General features: G+C 36.7%; 1 protein-coding gene across 10 annotated transcripts in view; it reads right to left on the bottom strand.

The window, feature by feature from the left end:
* Positions 1–628: 628 nt before the first annotated feature.
* The window catches only part of SGCE (sarcoglycan epsilon), a 33,604-nt gene continuing 14,996 nt past the window's right edge, over positions 629–19,236 (bottom strand). For 6 of the 10 annotated variants that reach the window (XM_056338735.1, XM_056338737.1, XM_056338736.1 and 3 more), the window contains 10 exons: positions 18,411–18,568; positions 15,384–15,456; positions 14,372–14,570; positions 12,531–12,693; positions 9,219–9,430; positions 8,433–8,459; positions 7,537–7,725; positions 5,892–5,935; positions 5,136–5,170; positions 629–3,458 (listed from right to left, as the gene is read on the bottom strand). In XM_056338735.1, the coding sequence (XP_056194710.1) occupies positions 3,408–3,458; positions 5,136–5,170; positions 5,892–5,935; positions 7,537–7,725; positions 8,433–8,459; positions 9,219–9,430; positions 12,531–12,693; positions 14,372–14,570; positions 15,384–15,456; positions 18,411–18,527 (1,110 nt within the window). In that variant the 5' untranslated portion in view covers positions 18,528–18,568 and the 3' untranslated portion in view covers positions 629–3,407. Of the gene's footprint in view, positions 3,459–5,123; positions 5,171–5,891; positions 5,936–7,536; positions 7,726–8,432; positions 8,460–9,218; positions 9,431–12,530; positions 12,694–14,371; positions 14,571–15,383; positions 15,457–18,410; positions 18,569–19,236 lie in introns of those variants that run through there. The other 4 variants (XM_056338734.1, XM_056338728.1, XM_056338730.1 and 1 more) reach the window with 2 other exon arrangements.

Below are 19,236 nucleotides of genomic sequence, written 5' to 3'. Positions count from 1 at the left end.
ACTTGTATCACAAATTATTTCAGATGCAGTGCAGCAAGAAAGAGTCTTCTGCCGTTAATTGCACTGTCCCAGGTCTGATGAAATTACAGCTCCAGTGGTCAAAACCACCCTTGGAGGTCAGGGGACTTGAGCAGAACTCCACAGCGGAGGTGTCAAATACTTTTCCTCCCTGGGTTACAAGCTAGAAATTCTGCAGCAAACTGTGTGAAAGCAGAGGAACGGAGTTGGCTTTTCTGCAGTCTGGCAACATCAAGAAATCCATCCTTAAGATTTGTTTGGGTCAAGAAATGTAGCTTTTAATTTAGCTACTGAAGTCCCACACTGAACAGAAGGGGCTCCTTAAGCAAAGGACTCAGAGTGGTAGTTTCTGTCCCCAGAGCTCTTTGTATAATCAGGGAGGTACCATCTAATGTGGGCACCTGAACTAAGTGGGCAAATACTCTCCATCCTTGCTGGTTACACCACCTATTTCAGCATCTCCATCAGCTAAACAGAAACGCTGTGCCGTCAGCTGCACCTCCATTCTTAGATGCTCACCATCCAGTATTACTGTCCATAACACTGGCAACGGTGACACGAAGTTGTTGAGGCATTATTACGTAAAATAACCAGGCAAAAACATCACCACTTAATGTTTTCCTATTTATTAGATTTTACATTTCCTATATTTACAAAGACAGCTGTAGTGCTTTCTGTTTAATTTGGTTGCGACAGTCACTTAATACAATGTCCATTCATACTGTCATCATACACTGTTAAAAAGAGGCTGTGAATTTACTGTTTTAACTATTGGCACGTTTAACTATTACTAATTCTTTAGCCACTAAGTGTCCTTAGCCAGCTTTATAAAGCTATGCTTCCACAGTAATTGTTTTAGTAAGTAAAAATAATTTGTTATTAAACTTACCTGAAATAAATGAAGCTTTCAATCATAAAATAGTTCAGGTGTGCTTAATACGCAAGTCACCTGTATCATCAGATTATTGTCAAAATAGGTGGAGTGCCCGCTGGTACAAAGTGATTGTTCATGCATGTACATAGCAGTTTTAAGAAATTTCTTTAAACATATTGGCACTGTTACATATTAGTACAACTAAGATGGGAGCAGCTCAGCTGGTACTTAATTGATTGTCGTGTCATCCTCGAGTTATCAGAAATCATTACGATTCAAAACCAACACTATTTACAAAGTTTAGTCTTACGTTGCATTAAAAATTATTTAAAATCCATTCCATTCATTTCTGTTTCAAAGCACTGACAGCTTGTATGTTTGAAAATAGAGTAGAAAATGATAGGAACTAGTAGAAACCAAGTGCTGATTGTACTCAAATTTTTCACAGCTTGGATAAATTTTTTATTCACTATAAATCTCAGTGTGCAGTTTTCTAGGTCACTTTTCACCACTGATAACCATCCAAGCTGCTGGAAAAAAGGAGGGGTCTCAGGAGGCTCACTGGCTGATGAAATCTCTTCCCTGGTCCCTTTTGGATGAGGTAGGTAGGAGCGATGCATGCCACTTGGAAAGCAAGTAGGAATGGCTCTTTATTCCAACTGTTTCAGAAACGTAGTTTTTCAACTTACATGACTGTAGCTTGAACTACCTCTTGTAGTGTGTAACAACCCCCAGCACTACTCGCAGGGTTAGATGCGGCTGGATGTGCTGTGGGTTGTGCTTGGCATTTAGGGCAGCCTTGCAAACTGACATTTAAGGCTTGACAATATACAAGTACCTATAAAGTACTGAGCGCCACTTACGTACTTTGCTGCAAGTTACCATACTTGTTGCACAAAATGCAGCTTAAAAAGCAGCTCAGGACTGTTTTAACTACCTGCTGAGGTGCTGCGTTCAGGCCCAAGCCTATAAACACATCGTTTACTTAAAAATGAACATTAAGTGTTTGTGTTTTGAAGGAACATGGTCATAACTGTGAAAAGAAAGAAAGAAAAAAAGCCAGTGACTACTTTTGGTCTTTTTACAAACTCCAATAACCTTATTTTACAGATTCTTTTTAGCCTCAGTCTTAAATTCCTAAATGACTCGGAATTTCTCTTAGCAGAGACCTCAAAACTCTCAACTAAGGAAATATAACCAGCATTTAGCAATTTTAAACAGACAGCTTTTTGCTTACAATGTAGCATCCTGATGAACGTACAGCTCCTGAAAGACAAAATATTACAGAAGAAAACCAAAGCCTAAGTGTCAGCTTAAAATGGTATGATGCTTTAAGGTAAAACGCCAAGAACTGTTGGGTGTGAGCTGTTACAGCTGGAGACCCTTAAGTCCTGTGTTATGCTGCATTCAGGATTTAAAGAAGCATCAGAATAATTCATCTAAAATACACAGAAAAGTGTCAGAAAATAAATTTATCACCATCTATTGAAGAATAAGGAAACCTCGGTTCACATCCTTTTAACAAATTTCATCTTACTAAGCTTTCAGCTGCACAGAGAAATGCCTCTCAAAGTAGCCACCTCCAGGAAAGTATGTATTTAATAAACTCCTTTTTAAGATGCTAAAACAGAATCCTTTGTTTATTACATAGCTAGTTCTCCCACCATTCTTTTTATTCTTTTTGGAGCAAAGAAGGTGGAGGATACAAAAAATAAACTTGTACTGGGGCATCAGGAATATAACAAAAGAACTATTTAACAAGTATTCTTAAAGAGTTAAAAGTTAGTCCAGGTATACCATAACAAAAGTTACCCTTATTTATTTGCAGACATTAATTTCTGCCTGTAGTTTGTAACAGTTTCTTGTAACATAAACCAGATGAATGAATGGACAGATTTTAAATGTTTCATTGGTTACACGTTTTCAAATAGGGTAGTATCTGGTAAAGGAACAAAAATCCAATTTTCAACAGGAAAAGTTTTAGGGGGGGTGTGTGTGTTATTTTTCTTTTTTCAAAAATAACTTTGCTCACTGTGTTTTGATAATCTCTAAAAAATTAATGCCTAATAAATTTGGAATACTAATTCTGAACCTCATCACATTGCACAAGTTTTCATGCTTATACACTACGGCTTTTGGTGTGCAAATGTAAGGCAATTATCCCACTGAACAGAGGCTGAAATCCTTTGAACCTGGCACATATTTTAAAGTTTTGATTTCCCTGTTAAAACTTTCAGGAGGGATCACAGGACAGAATAAAGTTTGATATTTATTCATACATATATTTGAAAGATTATTTTTTTGAATGTAACAAATATAAAAAGTTATCAGTGCTTACAAATTGTCAAAAATGTCCAAAGTACAAAAGGATAAGGTACACTAGTTACATGGAAGTGACTGTACTCTCTGGCACTGAAATAGTCTTAATACTGTGGGCATGCACAATATACACCAGAAAAACTCATGCATCAATCAGAACAAATAAGGAAATAAGACAATTTGCTGCCTTCTCCGATTACAAATTCATTGCTTCTGTTAGTTTTCTTTCCTCAGGAATACCATTTACCTGCAAATAGATGAGAATTTGTATAATCCATCAGTGGCAGATGATGCTTCCACAATACTGAACTGCCAATTGATTGAACAGCACATAAATAGGATTTATTAGTCCCTGTATCAACAACCACATTGGAGAAACACTACATGTACAACCTGGACCAAAAGACGACATACACGTGAAGAAGCTTCGCTTGCTTTCTTCTGGGAAGAGAGAGATCAGGGAGAAGACTGTTTAACCGGGAATTTATTTTTCTATCTGAGATCTAACAGACTTCATAAGGAGGCTGCGAAACTCAAAATGGAAAATGCGCCATACAGTGTACATACACTGTTTGGTCTTTTGCATATTTATAGGAATAGCCTATAAACTTTTTCATTTAAGCCCCTTAAAATAGTCCTCATGAGTTTTGCCAATGTAACTTTTCATATTAGAGACCAGTAGCAATTTTCAGCAGTGTAATATGAACGTTAATATATTTGAATTGTCACTTTTAAAACATAACTGGGAAAGAATTGCATGAACTTTGTGAAAACCATCAAGTGTTATCTCAGCTGTTAAGTCCGTATTTTTGTAAAAGGTTAAATAACAATTGTTTCTTACTGGGGATTCAGATAGTTCCTGAGGAGGTTAGTGGTTATTAGACACAGTCTGCTCTTCAAGTTACTAAGTATGGTCTACTGAACCTTTAAAACAGAAAGGTCTCCTTATTCATGGTGGTGACTGATAGCATGTTAATAATCCTGAATATATTATTGGGAATCTTTCGTAGGACGGGAAAAAAATTAAAGAATTAATATCTAGTTCTCTAATTTTTTTGGCCTTAAGTGTCTGGAAACTTCTGATTTGAACAGATCAAGAAAATTGGTTGGTAAGTTTGTACTGATGCTACTAAAAAAAAAATCATCTTGGGAGCGCCTGAATTCTCTTTTAAGTTGTAACTCTAAAAGTCTACCCTTCTGACATGAGTCTTAGATATCCTTTAGAAGATAAACTGCAAGAGGCACATGCCATCATGTCATGGAATGGCTTGCAGTGTCACCTGCACATCTGAGTTACAAAGGTGTCATTGTAAACCAAGAGAAGAGGAGGACACATTGTCTGTCCCAAATACATTTTTTTTCCCTCCTCTGATTTCTGAGAGCTTGTCACAGGCAGCATCTGTGATGAATATTAAAGAACAGGTGTATTCTACCAAAATAATGTCCTGCAGAAAATACAGACGCAGGAGGATTTTTAAGATCTATTCTTATGGCAGTTCTTCAGTGTGACCTGCAAGAGACAAACCTAGCTAGCTTGTATTTCTTACCTTTTTAAAAATTTCTCACTGCTGTCAACACACAGCACTAGCAGATGATTTTTACTGCAAGACGGACTGGAACTCTTGTAACAAAACAGAACAGAAGAGCTGAACTACGTGGCATTTTTACTCTGCCTTCCAAATGCCTGCAGTAGTGAGCGTTAAAAGCTATGCTAAATGTCAACCCAAACCAGTGCTGGAGGCTTTGGATAGAGGCTTGGACTGCCAGGGGCATCTGCCGTTTCCAGTATACGTATAATAAAGCACACAAACAGCAAAGCTAGCAGAACTGCAGTCAGTTGGGTTGTTTTTATAAATGTGTTTTTAATTTCCAGATAACAAAAAAACCCAAAACACATGGGCAGAAGCATCTATTATATACTTGCCTCAAATCTCTGAAATGTTGTCATACGAAATTCTCCTTTAATCCCCGAAAGCAGTAATGAAGAAGAAGGATTTTGAATGAAAAAAAAAGAGTTGCTTATGTAACTCCTCTCTAAGTTAAAACAAATCTTCCTCTTGGATCTGTAGTTCCCGTATTATGTTCAATACATAAATATATACAGAGAATAATGCCTAAATACCTCTTTGAATATTCAAAAATTTTACTGTGGCCTCTACTTTTTCCTTGTATGATCCTTATCCCCTGTCATATGGCTATATCCTATATATAGGATTTAGAAGTGATGAATAAGACACAGGAAACCTGCAGCATGCATACGTGCCTCACCACAGATCCCCCAATATCAACTCCTTTATTTTCAGTAACAGCAATGAAAAGCTCCTCCTTCACAGATTAACCAGTATGGGTGGGAATTAGAAATTTTGATTTCCTATCGAGTTTTAGAGAATCTGAACAGTGTAAGCACATTTAGGAATCCGGTTGTAGCTTTATTTATACGAGGAGGTTTCTATCTTAGCTGTACCAGACTCCACTGTCTCATGCTGAGTCCTAACGTAGCATTTCTCCTACTTGTTGTATCAATCCCATCCCAAAGTTTTCACTGATGTATGAAAAAAATAATATCTGGAATGACAATGCTGTAAAACTTTAATGGTTTCCACTGCCCATAGACTGTATGCGTTTTGGCTAGTGATTCCTCCACACTGGTCACTTAATAGAGTATTTTCTCGGTACTGACCTGCGCTCTGCTGCTGTGGAATCTGAGTCTGATGTGGCAAGTTCCTACAAAAAGCAATTTAATATCTTTAATGCTTCCATACAAAGTCTAAAATACATTATGCATGAAAGTTCAGTATTTAAACTTCATTTTTTTTGCTTATGAAGCAATAATCCGTTTTCACTATGCAAATACAGTTGTCAAAATGTTAGCCAAACCAGTGAAAGAAAGAAAGAAAGTGTTAAGGGGTTGTTCCTATTATTCCACCTGTCAACTATGTTCAGAGGCTCAGATCTGGTGAAACGCCAGAGGCAGCAGAAGTCACCACAGGTTTCTGATGTTATGCAAAGTTTGGTTTTTGTAAATGATGAACACAGAAATCGTGACAGTATTTGCAACTTACATTATTGACAGCGAAATAAACGAACGGTCAGCTAGTTTTACAAATCGGATCAGTTTACTTATAAAGGCAAAGTTAACACTTTTGTGTCCTGCTTAAGTGTCTATTTTAACAGCTACCAGATACTAAGGCTGTTTTTACAGAAAGGAATTAGGGGTTGGAATGTAGGTGAAGTGGGTAAGTACTCTATGCACAACTCAAGAAAGCCTTTGGTACAGGCTTTGGCACTCCAGTTATTAAAAAATATTGCTATTCTGAATAGAGAAGAAACTGTAAAAGACCGGGTAGAGCACTTTGCAGCAGTTGTACAAGGGATAACTCATACAGCTGTACGTCCTGGAGAATTTAGCTTTGGGACAGGAAGAACACACTCTTCTAGCACATAACTACATTATGAAGGGAATTCAGGGCAAGCATGTGTAAAATAGGGCTGAGTTAGTGCTGGCACTGGACCAGTATCACTGGGGCCATGCAGACCTGCCAGCTGAGAAGCCACTGACTGGAGCTAGTATCATAGCACGACACCAAAAACCAGCGCCAGCCACTTCTGAGACTACTGCCTCAGATCTGCTCAACCCCAGACACCTCAACCAAGCCTTTCTAAAAACGCCTTTTTTCTACAGCACTGCTGACTTGTCTGAATTAAAACCGTGTGCAAAGCACTGGATGGGTCTGCTCGACAGTTTCATTAAGTTACTGATAAATTAACTTTAAGGAATAGAAACTAACTCTTCTGGTTTCTGTCACGGAGAGAGGCTGGCAACAATGGAAATGGCTGAGAGCTCCAAGACTGGCAAGTCTGTATTTATTATCTGTGTAATGGAATATGCTCCTCTGTTCAGTGTTAACGTTTAAAAAATAAACCATGTCTGACAGGTACTAAGTACTCACAAAGTCTGGGTTTTCTGGTATGAAACTACCACCAATCCAGTGGTAGTTTTATACCAGAACTCCAAAGTCATGGGTCAAGAGGCAGGGTGTCTAAAATAGAACAGTTTTAATTAATTCCTCTATCAAAGTAGTCTTTCTCCAAAACATGCAGAAACACAACTGTTCCACGCAAAGCTTCTTGCCAAGTCTGCAGCCATTTAACTTTGTAACAGAAGTCCTTTCTTTCTGCTTGAAATGCGAACACCACAGCAATCTTGAGCTACAGAGTCATTACCAATAGCTCCGTAATAAACACATTTCAGACGACAAGCACTGGAATCCATGGTTAAATTATGCAACACAGTAAGTATTAAAAAATAACATCTAAATACTCACTGCTGTGTTTGCATCAGTGGCATACTGGTATTATCGTAGCTGTCTGTGTGAAGGGGTGGTACAATCTCACCAGTAACCGGGTGAAACACAGGAAGCGTTGAAAGAGGCCACGCTATCTCTCTGTTTTTAGACATGTCACGAAGCTCTTTGGTTGATTTCTGTATAGCACTGTGGTGGACCAACTGGATGCTATGTCAAAAGAAAATAAAGTAGTAAGTATATATTCTAAGTGCTCTATTAAAATGGACAGACTTTTACAATTATTGTTTTTCTTAAAGATACAAGGGCTTTGATGCGTGCTACAGATTCTACAGTGCAGCAATATAGAAGCAAACCTTTACATAATTAATTTAATAAATACTGAATTTATTTCATTTTTAAGGCAGTAATTATTCCATTTTGCTGTCTGCATATGTATTTTTCATAGGATCCAAGACTGTGCAATTTACGGCTAATGTTCAATTTATTCGCTACAGTTAAAATAAAAGTTATGGTTAACTCCTGATTCTTGTGGTAGATTCATCAAAACTCACAGATAAATTTTAACGCTCTGTAGTACAGGCACTGGATACCTTCCAGGATATTTGTTCTCCTGTCCACTGCCTTTAAGATAGAGGCTGGGAAGTCCAATAACCAGGAGAATAAATTGCATATTTACATATTTATTCTAACAGCACTATTTTATTTGGAATTGACAGTTGTTAATTTCAAACCCTTTTTATTCTGGTCTTCTATCCTTGCCAAGACTGATTTAAAAGCAGCTTTCACATTTATGAATTAAACCATGTATTAGAGAGAATGAAAAAAGATTATGACACACATGTATGAAGCATGACAAGCTACTGAGAATGAAAATTAAATGGTAAAAGAAAAATAACAGGAAAGAAGACACTTACTCTGGTGTTTGCATGTTTCTCTTTTCCCTAAAAACAAAACAAAATTTATGAATTAAATAATAGCATTGATAGTTGGAACATTAAATCTATCTGATGATGAAAATAGTACATGATGTAGAAATGCTGACAAGGTTATTGCTAAACGCAACTTGGCAGCATTTGCAACTGGGTTTATGATGAGGCCTTGATGAACGCACGTATAGAGATGTGATACGGATGACTGACACACACACAGAGACACACACACAGGGAAATGAAAATGCAAGTTAAAGAACAAGCTTCTGGCTAAAATAAATTCCGTGACAAAATGAAATTGTAGTTTGCGTAAGAAATGGCAAAAGTTACGTTACTTGCTGCTTTCCTTTTATGTGTTTTTCTTTTATAATATGTCTAAATTCAGTTCATCTCCTCAACCAGATTTATTTTATAAAAGTTAGCATTTTAGAAGTTACTTAACATTGTCCTGAACCAATGATCCTTTATTAGTATTTTATTTGTTTGGGGCATTTGGGAGAGTTGCGCACATGTGGAGATTTTGTGGAGTTTTGTGTGTGTGCTGAGATTTTAACCCTTTCAGCTAGAATGACTAAAGGCCCTAAATCCATTCTCTTGGATATTACTGTATGTGCTTGGATGAGGAATAGTTCAAAATTTCAAGCAGATATCCTTTAGGCTGTTTTTAATGTTTTTTAATGAACTGAATGGAATCCTTCTAACAAATAGTCTTCTATGCATTATAGTCTTAGAAAAATCTATCATTACTTATTAGTGTGTTAAAGTACTCACACTCCTTCCCGTCGGCAGCACATGATATAGGCAAGTATTAGAAAAAGCACCAGTGCTATTGCCGAGGGCACTGCCAGTGTAATTAGGAAATCCGAGTAATAATCTCTGCTTTTCAGTGTATCAGAAGGTGGCTTGTATTCTCCACCATCAGGTAATATCCCCTCTCCACGAATCACTTCCTGAAAGGTGGAAACTTGTTTTGTATTGTCAACCTGATACCCAGAAAAAAAAAAAAAAGAAAAAAAACCACAATTATACAACAAAGTAACAGAATGTAAAAACAGGCAGTATTTAACCAACCATAACATATAAAAGAATCTATATTGCACATTTTACAAATTCTATACAATTTCATCCAATCACTTTTTTTTCTAAACAATAAACCTTACATTTTGTTGAATGTGTTAAGTAATATTATTACTTTATTTTGTGCCTACCACAGATACTATATTTTTTACAAATTAATTTTAGGGATATCTCACACAAATAGTATTTGAGTTAAAAAAAAATAAATCAATAAATGTTTTTTACTGCAAACTAGTTATTCAATACTTATTTCTTTTTGACAAATGAATCAATTTCTTACTAGTCTTCCTAAATAGCAATACTGCCCTCTCTTGTATAAAGGTGGTAAAGATGAAGAGTGGAGTACCTACAATTTTCTCCCTCCTCCTCCCTACTGAGCTTCACATCCAGTGCTCGAAAAAGACCTGCCGAGGGCTGAGCAGCTCTGCTGCCTCCCTCCTCACCCGATGCAGGAAGCACCCTGACATGAGATACGCATTTAATTGATCAGAGCCAGAGTGCCCAAGTTTTTCTACCTCCCAATTCAACTAACCTCCAGAAGGCTGCATTCCTGGTCACAAGTAAGTTGTTGGGTTTTTTTTATGTCTCTGTCTAATGTTTCTAGAAACACAACCGGTTTTTTTTGCTACTGTTTGACTGCCTTTCCCACATGACTTTTCAATTTTCCACCTCCATTTTCTTGTTATCTTCAGTCAGCTATTACTGTTAAGATTTAGTTTTAACGTAAGTTTTAAAACTCTCTTCAAATCATTAATGAAAATAAATTCTATTTGCCTGCACGCTTGACTTTTTGCCTGTTCATTGAAAAATCTTGCAACTGATGGTGTTTCCTTTATAATTTACACTTTAAGTAAAATGCTGTATTAAAACTTAAGCAATGAACGAACAGGTTTTCATGGAATGCTAGAAATAATGTTGTGCTGAGCTTCAAATGCATACACATATATATATACAAAATAAGTGCAAGACAGTTTGACACAAATTAATTTATGTATTCTCCACTCATTAATTCTGCAGTTTCTTCTATGTTAGGTATACCAAGTTCCACTTGGCTGCTTAGCCGAATCCCAAATCCTACGTAATGCACAGAAAATACTTCTGCACTTCTGTGACTGACAGAAGCCCATACATGGCGTGCGAACGGGCTATCAAAAAGCAAGCGTTAAGAGGAAGCATGTATTATGCTGCCCCTCTTTGCAGAATTTGGGACCCACAAATTTAAATGCTAACCGCCAACGTCACCTCATCAAAAGCGGGAGGAAGAGGATTTTGATGGTTGTATTTTCACTTGCTGCTCTATGCTGTGGTTACGGGAAATGAGGCTCAAGTCCCTCCCACAACCCGTGGACCTTGAGGGACCCCCTCCCCTTTGCTTGCCTGGTCTTGTGAAAAGCAGACTGTGGTTAGATACGGGGAGGCTTGGCTCCCTTCTCCCTTTGATGCACCAGGTTACAACACGCAGCTGCAGTGCCGCTGGCAACAGCAAACACCCCTAAGACTGTTTAAATTCAGTTATTGCGGCACGTTGCCAGAACAAGCGCCGAGTTCAAGAAGGTTGCACCATAGGCTGCTGCAGGGTGATGCTTCTCTTGAAAGCCTGTTCCTGTTCCACACCCCAGGGTGATCTCTGCTTTTCTCATAGCAGCACAACAATGCTGCTTCATGACTTTTTTAATGAGTTTATGAGCCACTGTTACTATTGGATGTTTTTTCTGAAGAAGTACTCCTAACCAGCCACGCTTCATTCTGCATGGGTACTGTTGATAGTTCTTGCGTTAGTGTACTATTCCTCTGCCACTACTTTTGAAATTCACCGTTTTCTAAGGCTGTTTCTCCAATTTCTCAAGAAGACCTTTCTGAACTGTATCCTGTCTTTCAATGCACCTGCAGATCCTTTCAGTTTCACAGGGACCACAAATTCAGTGTAATAAGCATGCTCCATCACCATGCTTATTAGTGAAGAACGGAAAGGAATTATTGATTCTGCTATGATTATGGCTATCCAACCAGCTCTCCACTAGGTCCTAGCTTCATCTGGGCCATGTTTCTGAGCTTGCTTATGAGCTATCAAAAAACCTTACCAAAAAGAAATGACATCTGCTGCTGCACCTGTTCTTTCTTGTAGAAGGAAATCAAAGACTTGACATAGTTTGTTCTTGATAAAGGCTGACTGCATTCTATTATTTTTCAGCTGCTGGTAAGCACATGCATCTTTTGGAACTTCTCAACAGAAACCCAAAAAACAGTAAGTAATCTGGATATTCTTTTAAAACAAGTATTTTCCAGCTTTCTAACGGCTTTCCTAGTGTATAGAAAGAAAGGGTTGGAAGTTAACTAATCAAATTTGTGTATGAATACCTTTTCTCATACTCAATACATTTTTTACATTGTACAAAAGCCTTTCACGTATCCCTTGCAGTTTCTTCTTGGATTGTCTGAACCAGCTCAATAACCATCTAAGTTCATTTTATGTATGTTCACCATCTTTGTTCAAACTTACCTACAATGTTCTCTTACAATACTTTATAATTTCTTGATTTTCCTTACCAGAGCTAAACAAAAATAATTTTAAAAAGCCTCTTTGGGAATTATACTCCTTCCATGGCAAATAGCCTAGTGTTCACGCATCATTTTTCTTGTGTTTGACTGAGAAGAATGTTCCCATTTATTTTGATTCATAGTCAACACTTCTCTCTTTCTATTTTGTTTTTTAGTTTTATAAGCCCTAGAGTTCTCTGGCCATTTATATAAATCACTGCTAATGAAAATGAATATGGTGGTTTCACTGATGCTCAACTCTAATATAATTTAGCCTACATAGCAAAATCCTTATGAGTGTCTATTAGATGGAAAACAGTATTAATCAGTCATAGTAAAGTGGAATTTGGCAGACTTGTCTGGCCAGGCTGGCAAAAGTCTTACCTCAATCACGTCTGGCATAAAATATTGCACTTCTGTAAACATTTTTTATGCAATAACAAAAAAAAACAAAAACCAACAACTCACCAGAGAGATTTTACACCAGTCAATATGGAACTGAGTACGAAATTTTTTATCACATGTTATTACAGGCTCCATCTCTTGACTGCATCTCAGCTGATTTTGTGGGTTTTCCACTTCTCGTAAGCATGAAGAGAATGGAACATCTGCCCCAACCATAACATACACACTGCAGAAAGAGGTGAGTGACAGACTGTCAGGATACCTCTCACAAATCCCCAAAGGATGATGAACCACTCTTCCAAACATTATTATTGTTCACAGTAACATTCATCTGACTTTAAAGACTAAAACTACTTTTAAAAATTATACTTTAAGCATATGAATAACAGATTGAAATCAAAAGGATTTTTCTAGCTACTTATTTACAACCTATTCTGTTCTGCTGCGTAATGTAAATGTTTACTTACCATCAGAGTTGTCAATTTCTATGAAGTCCTAGAGCTCCAAGTGTAGATTCCTCATGTAAGTAAATCAGTACTACTTTTGAAAATTGCATTAAAATAGTGTAATTTTGCCATAAGGAAAACCTCAGTCTTGCTCAGCATAGTACTTTCAGAGTTTGTTCTCATTTTTTCATAAAAAAAGTCATGGAAGGCTAGTTATTTCTATACCTAATACTAATATGAACATGCCAGAGCACTCAGCTTCGCCTAAAATATTGCATACTGCAGCTATACACTGCCAACAAAATTGGCAGAATACTGAAAGCTGAATGTAAACTTAATACTTCATTTAGCATTACAGTACATAAAATAAGAGCTACTGTGCTACTTGTATTATTCATTTTTGTATTTGAACATGAAGAATGCTCCTGGAAAATACAGTCTGCTGTACTACGTGATGATGTATCAGTGGATCCTGAAACAGAAATTAGGTCCTGGTTGCCATTTCATATATTAGGCATTATCAAACTAAATGTTTGAAATATAGCAACTTGTATTAAGTGTCTCTGCTACTACTCTGTATGCTACTGAAGTTGCTTTCCTTCTTTAGATGTGCTCAGAAACTCCAGATGCACAAAAGGGCTCTGAAACAGTATTTTCTGCACACATTTCAGATTTTGAACCCTCAGCCCTTTCTTAGATATTATTTAATCCTAAAATGTCTAAAAATAACTACGCATCTTTATTTTTGCCAGGAAAAAACACTACCACAACCATATTTTGAAGGCTGAATCCTTTTTAGTTTCTAAGTGAAGTATCATTTTGGAATAGAATTTATGGTTATGAATCACAACTGGAAATAGCCCATTCCTGCAGTTTACACTCAGTAACATAATTTCCCCACATCCCTCAGCTTATCACTTTCACATGAAAGTCCACAGTGCTCCTGAAGTACGTAACTACATTTCTCTAAGTAAGAGCACAGCTATGAATGATGCTGCTACTGGCTAAACGCTCTTAGAAATCTAAGTGCCTTTGTAACCTATGCCCTATTGCACCTTGTTTCAAAATTTTCAGTTCTGATAATTGGTAACTATTAAATACTTGAAAAGCATGCCAAATAACTGCTCAGAAGTAAAACTGGAATTACAAAATAAGCATATTTACTACCAACTGTTTTCTAATTAATGGAATTTATCAGTATTCCTTGGATTGTAAAATCAATACATAGGAACTGTCGCCTGTTGAAATGGTAACTAACATGATAAACCCATGGTTTAACGGGGGCTCAGAACATCATCAGTAAACTTTTCATATCTAATTCCAAAATTCCAAAACATAAAACAGTAATTGTAAACTTTCTACAAAACCTGAAAAAATATTAAGCTTTTCAGTAAAGGGGGGAAAAAAAAAAAAAAAAAAAGATTAAAGCAAAAACATTAGACTGACACATGTACTTACCCCTCTTTCATGTCATTAATAGGAAGTGGAACTCTCCCTCCCCTGTCAAGGGCTGAAGTAATATTTATAGCATTCAAGCGTTCTGGTTGCCATACATTTTTCACTGCTCCGAGAAAGTCACCAAGAACTTCACTTGCTAACATTTCTTCTACATTCATATTCCTTATGAAGAACTCCGCTTGATATGGTAAAGGAAAATCTAGTTGTGATGGAAAAGCAAGAGTTTTGCCTTAAACAAAGGCTTCATAAGGAAGAATTTGAAGTAATGATTAACGTAATACAACTTCCAAGATTGACACACCTTTCCAAAAATCTTATATTTGAACTAGCTCATTTTGAACCTAATGAGATTATGTTTAATTAAATAGTTAGTACCATTACCTACTACTTAAGCTGAAAACCACTAGCTATTTATGGAACAACTGGGAGTTGAAAGAGTAGTCTAGAGGAAAAGTCTCAGCTGGTAAATCTTCATTAAAGAGAGAAAATGACATTCATTCTAATTTGGGGGTCAAAACTGATCTGCAGCAACAATGCATTCCAACGTGCAGCACTCCAGACTAAGTATGTACATATAATGAAAAGCACTAATTTTAAGGACACAAATGTCCATCTATATGTCATCATCTGTTGTTTTCTGAATCTGCCTATACAATTGTCCTTTGCATAAAGAACATACAGAACTAAGAAAACTAAACAATGTGCAGAAAGACAGTAAAATCCTTCATGTAAGGCCCATTTGAAAAGATGAGAAAAAATAATCAAAAAAAGGCAAACAGACTTTTTTTATGAATGAAGGATAACAGTCCTACCTGACAGCAATAATGTGGAGAAAAATAACAAACTGAATCACATCAGGGAATATTCTTTTACTTCCCCCCTTTGTGCCCCTGCATTTGGCTTGAACACCAGACAACTATTTTACAGTATTTTATACCCTAAAAGAACAGGAGCCCATAAGATGGTTCTACTTACTCAGTTCAAAGCACAGCAAGCTATTTTCTGTACATACCTTCTGCTGACATTATATTAATGATCAAATTATGTCTCGCTGTCTCAAAAGTACGCCTGTTATATGCAGTAATCTAGAGTGAAAAAGATTGCAAAACCACAATGCAAATACGAAAATCAGGTAAATGAAACACCAATGAAAATTAAATAGATAATTTAGAAATACTTATCACCTTTTAAACGCTCCTTATTTTGAAATGTATGAACATTCATTCACTAATGTAAAATTTGAAAGGCAAGGTCAATGTATTTGATGCAGTACTACCTTCAGTCAGGATACTGGAATTTTCTTGACCAGTCTGTAGCCAAATACAATTATCCAAGGGATGTATGTGAAAATAATATATTTTGGTCCAGATAAAAGTATTCGGCCAGACACTGTATTCTTTCTTTTCTGCTATCTTTGACCTAAGAACAACCATAACCAAAGATGGTTTCTCCATTTCCCCATCCACCACCCAGCTCCCTTCCACCAATACTGTAACAATCTACATTCATTGATGGCTCCTAGGGAACTACATTAGATGGAGATATTTGAAGGAAAGAGTGTCGGGATCTCAGCAGTTCTAGCCTTTGGGACTGGGGTTTAGCTTTAGCTCTGGTACCAGTGAAGTCATACTCCAGGAATGGGTTCACAGGCATTACTTCAACACAAATTTAAAAAAAAAAAATCCTGGAATCTCTAATTGTACGGGAACTGAAAACTATTAGGTAGATGCAACATTAATGACACATATTTGGAAACTTACGCTTTCATGGTCAGATTACGTAAGGATACCAATCATATAGTTTAAAGGTACAGGATGCCTGAAACGCTCACAAGTGGTTACTCCTCAGAGGTGCCTGTACTCCAAAGCTGTACTATGATTAAGTGCTTGTTCATAAGAAATACAGAATGAGGCTGGATATCAGTCTAATTATGTATTATTTTCTCTACTTCATTTTTTCCCCTGAAAAGTGGTAAGTTTTTCATGAAACAAACTGAAGAAAAATAATTTCCTAATTTTAGACTTTAGCTCGTTGATTTCAGGAACAAGGAGAGCCTCCTCTGAGTGGCAACAGTGACAGAACTACCTTGCTTCTCAGCAAACAGAGTTTCACAGCATTGTGACATTGGTTATTAAACAAACAAAAGTAACATGTTGCATTTCTTTTCATTTAAATGAAAAGGAAAAATGCTCTGGAATGTCTTCTTCAGGTTCCTTGAAGTGTAGAGGGAAAAGCTTACCTGGCACAATTACATCTTACATAATGTAACAATTTTGTTATAAAATTAATAGAAAATAAATTCCTGAGATTTTTCCAATCCTCAATTCTGTTAATTTTTCAATGGGCTGTTTCAACAGTAGTTTAAACATTAGTACCTAGAAAACCTAACTCTCTGTTTGTACCAACTCTTTGCAGGAGTATAACAGTACCCACTTTGAGTCTGCACCCCAGCAGTGAGAGCTGCCAGTGTGGACCACGCACCTGTACCAAGTAATAGTGACACTGGCGAGGATTGCCTCTGTACTGAACTTTCATTCAAACACAAACTACTTTTGCACAGCTTTCAAAGGAGCTTGAGCTTAAGAATGTTACCCGCTCTACTGCAGTGCTATGCGTAATGTTAAGCTCTTCTACTCATGAGGTCTCTTCTAACTAATTGACCTACCCATGACACCACCTCCGGAATTATGACACAATAAAAGTTATATTCAGGCCAGGAATATGCAACCACTCCTCTCAGATGGCACTAGGAAGTGGATCAAGTGCAAACTGCCCTCCTCACATACTAGAGAATTAATTCAAACACCACATCTGAGAACAGGTCTGCAAGGAATTAATTGGTATGCTAGGCAAGACTTAGTTCAAATATAGGCTTGGGGTCATGCTTAGAATGGAGATCTTGATATAGATGCTAGAATCTAAAAGCACATGCTATTTAAAAAAGGGCCACTTTAAATAATGGCTTCCTCTACAGAAAGCTAAGCGGAGTCTGCCAGTACTTCTGCACATGATTGATTTCACAGATGTGATTAGTCCTGCTGAAATCAAAACTGAATCATGTATATACAATTAAGCACGGGTGAAATTATCTACAGTATAACTTAACATTTAGCAACGTCACTCTTAAGGAAGAAAAATGGTATCAAATGCAATTCAGGAAAAAAACCCCAAACTCATCAAAAATTTAAGACAAAAGTACTGCTGAAGCAGCAAAACGGCTGGAGCAAGTTAATGAGCAGATTTCTCCTTAACACAGTGAATGACACTGTGTCTGATTCAGTCTGCTGTTTATAATATACATGGCAGAGAATATAGTCCTTTTCCCCTTTCAATTGCTGCTTAATAAATAATTAGTTCTTTTAAACACTGGGGTAGTTAATTGTAAAAAAAAAAAAAAGGTACTGGGGTTTGTCATTGTTACACTTAGAATAAAATTAAATACATATGAGTGCTAATTAAAATAAAATCTATCAATAAATGTGAACAATGAATCAGGAAATATCTGATTAAAGGTAATTAAAAATAATAAAAAACTCCAAACAAAACAAACCAAAACCTGTTTATTCACAGACTAGTCTATTTTCCAATGGAGAAAAGTCTGGTCTGTATTTAGGGTTGAATGTTACAAGTTCAGAATTCAGTTATTCTTCAAGTACAGTTGTTTGCAAAGGTTTTTTTGCCTGTACTCTGAATAAAACTTTAATATAGTCATGATTTACTGAAATGAAATGCCTCTTAGACGAACAGCAAGAATCAAGAGATACCGCAACTGGGCACATTAAGGTTAACTGGCTATTGCTATTTACTAGTTATACCTGAAAAGTAAATAATGAAATGTCATACAACTTGGCTTTCTCACAAAAGAGGACATAATGGTACCTCAGAGAAAATGTTAATATTACACGTCCCTGTCCTTGACTTACAATCTTTTTAAATTATTGTAATTTCTTTTCAAAGCTAAGAAGCACTACTTGTTTACAATTCTGAACCTTACACTCTAAAACAAAATACGTCTTTTTGGACTTTTGGAAGAAAATACCTCAATGATGGTTGGTTTGCCCACATTTTCTACGGTTGGTGAGCCATACAACACTCCATCACTGTATGGTGTCCTTTGAATATAGCGCAGCCATCCAGGTCTGTCAGGGTAACCCATTAAATTGGTATTAAACGTTATAGGATCATTACTTATTTCACCTAGATAAGAAAAACTGTATTAGAACATTTGCAAGAAAATACTACATGCTTTGATTTTGATGTTTCCACTACGAAGTCTTATTATGACTTCCAATTATGTTTTCTAAACTTTTCCAAAAAGACAAAAAATAATTGCTAACCTTTACTGTATCAGACATATGCGAACTCTTACTTAGCACTTGCAAGTATTAACCATATCTGAAAAGTGTAAACAGCTACAGAGATTGATGTGCTGGTACTTACTAGCATCCTGGCTAACTGAGTGCTCGTGCTAGTAAGTTTGATTTTTAGAGCGGAGTTCCACCTAGGACTGAAGCATCTAACCTCCTTACTAACAAAAGCACAAAAGTCTCAGTCCTTCAATACCAAAAAAAAACTTTCTTCATGTTTTTAACGATGGCTCCAGAGACCCAATGCACCTGGGAGGGCTTGCCGGATCCAGTGGCTGCGTAATCATCAATGCCTGAAAGCTTCTGTTAGCATCAGAGTATATATACAGGTCTTCAGTACCAACAGCCTGGCAGTAGTTTTTCTTTAGAGAACAAATTAACTCAAAAAAGGACCAGACGTTCCTGCAAAATGGATCCACTAATGACTACTAAATACAACAGTCCAGATGCAATCTGCAAAAGCCCCTCAAGTCAAACCAGTACAACAGTTCTCAGGGA

This window comes from Falco biarmicus, chromosome 4 (assembly GCF_023638135.1).
Source record: "Falco biarmicus isolate bFalBia1 chromosome 4, bFalBia1.pri, whole genome shotgun sequence".
Taxonomy (NCBI): Eukaryota; Metazoa; Chordata; class Aves; order Falconiformes; family Falconidae; genus Falco; species Falco biarmicus.
This window is presented reverse-complemented; position numbering and strand designations above follow the sequence as displayed.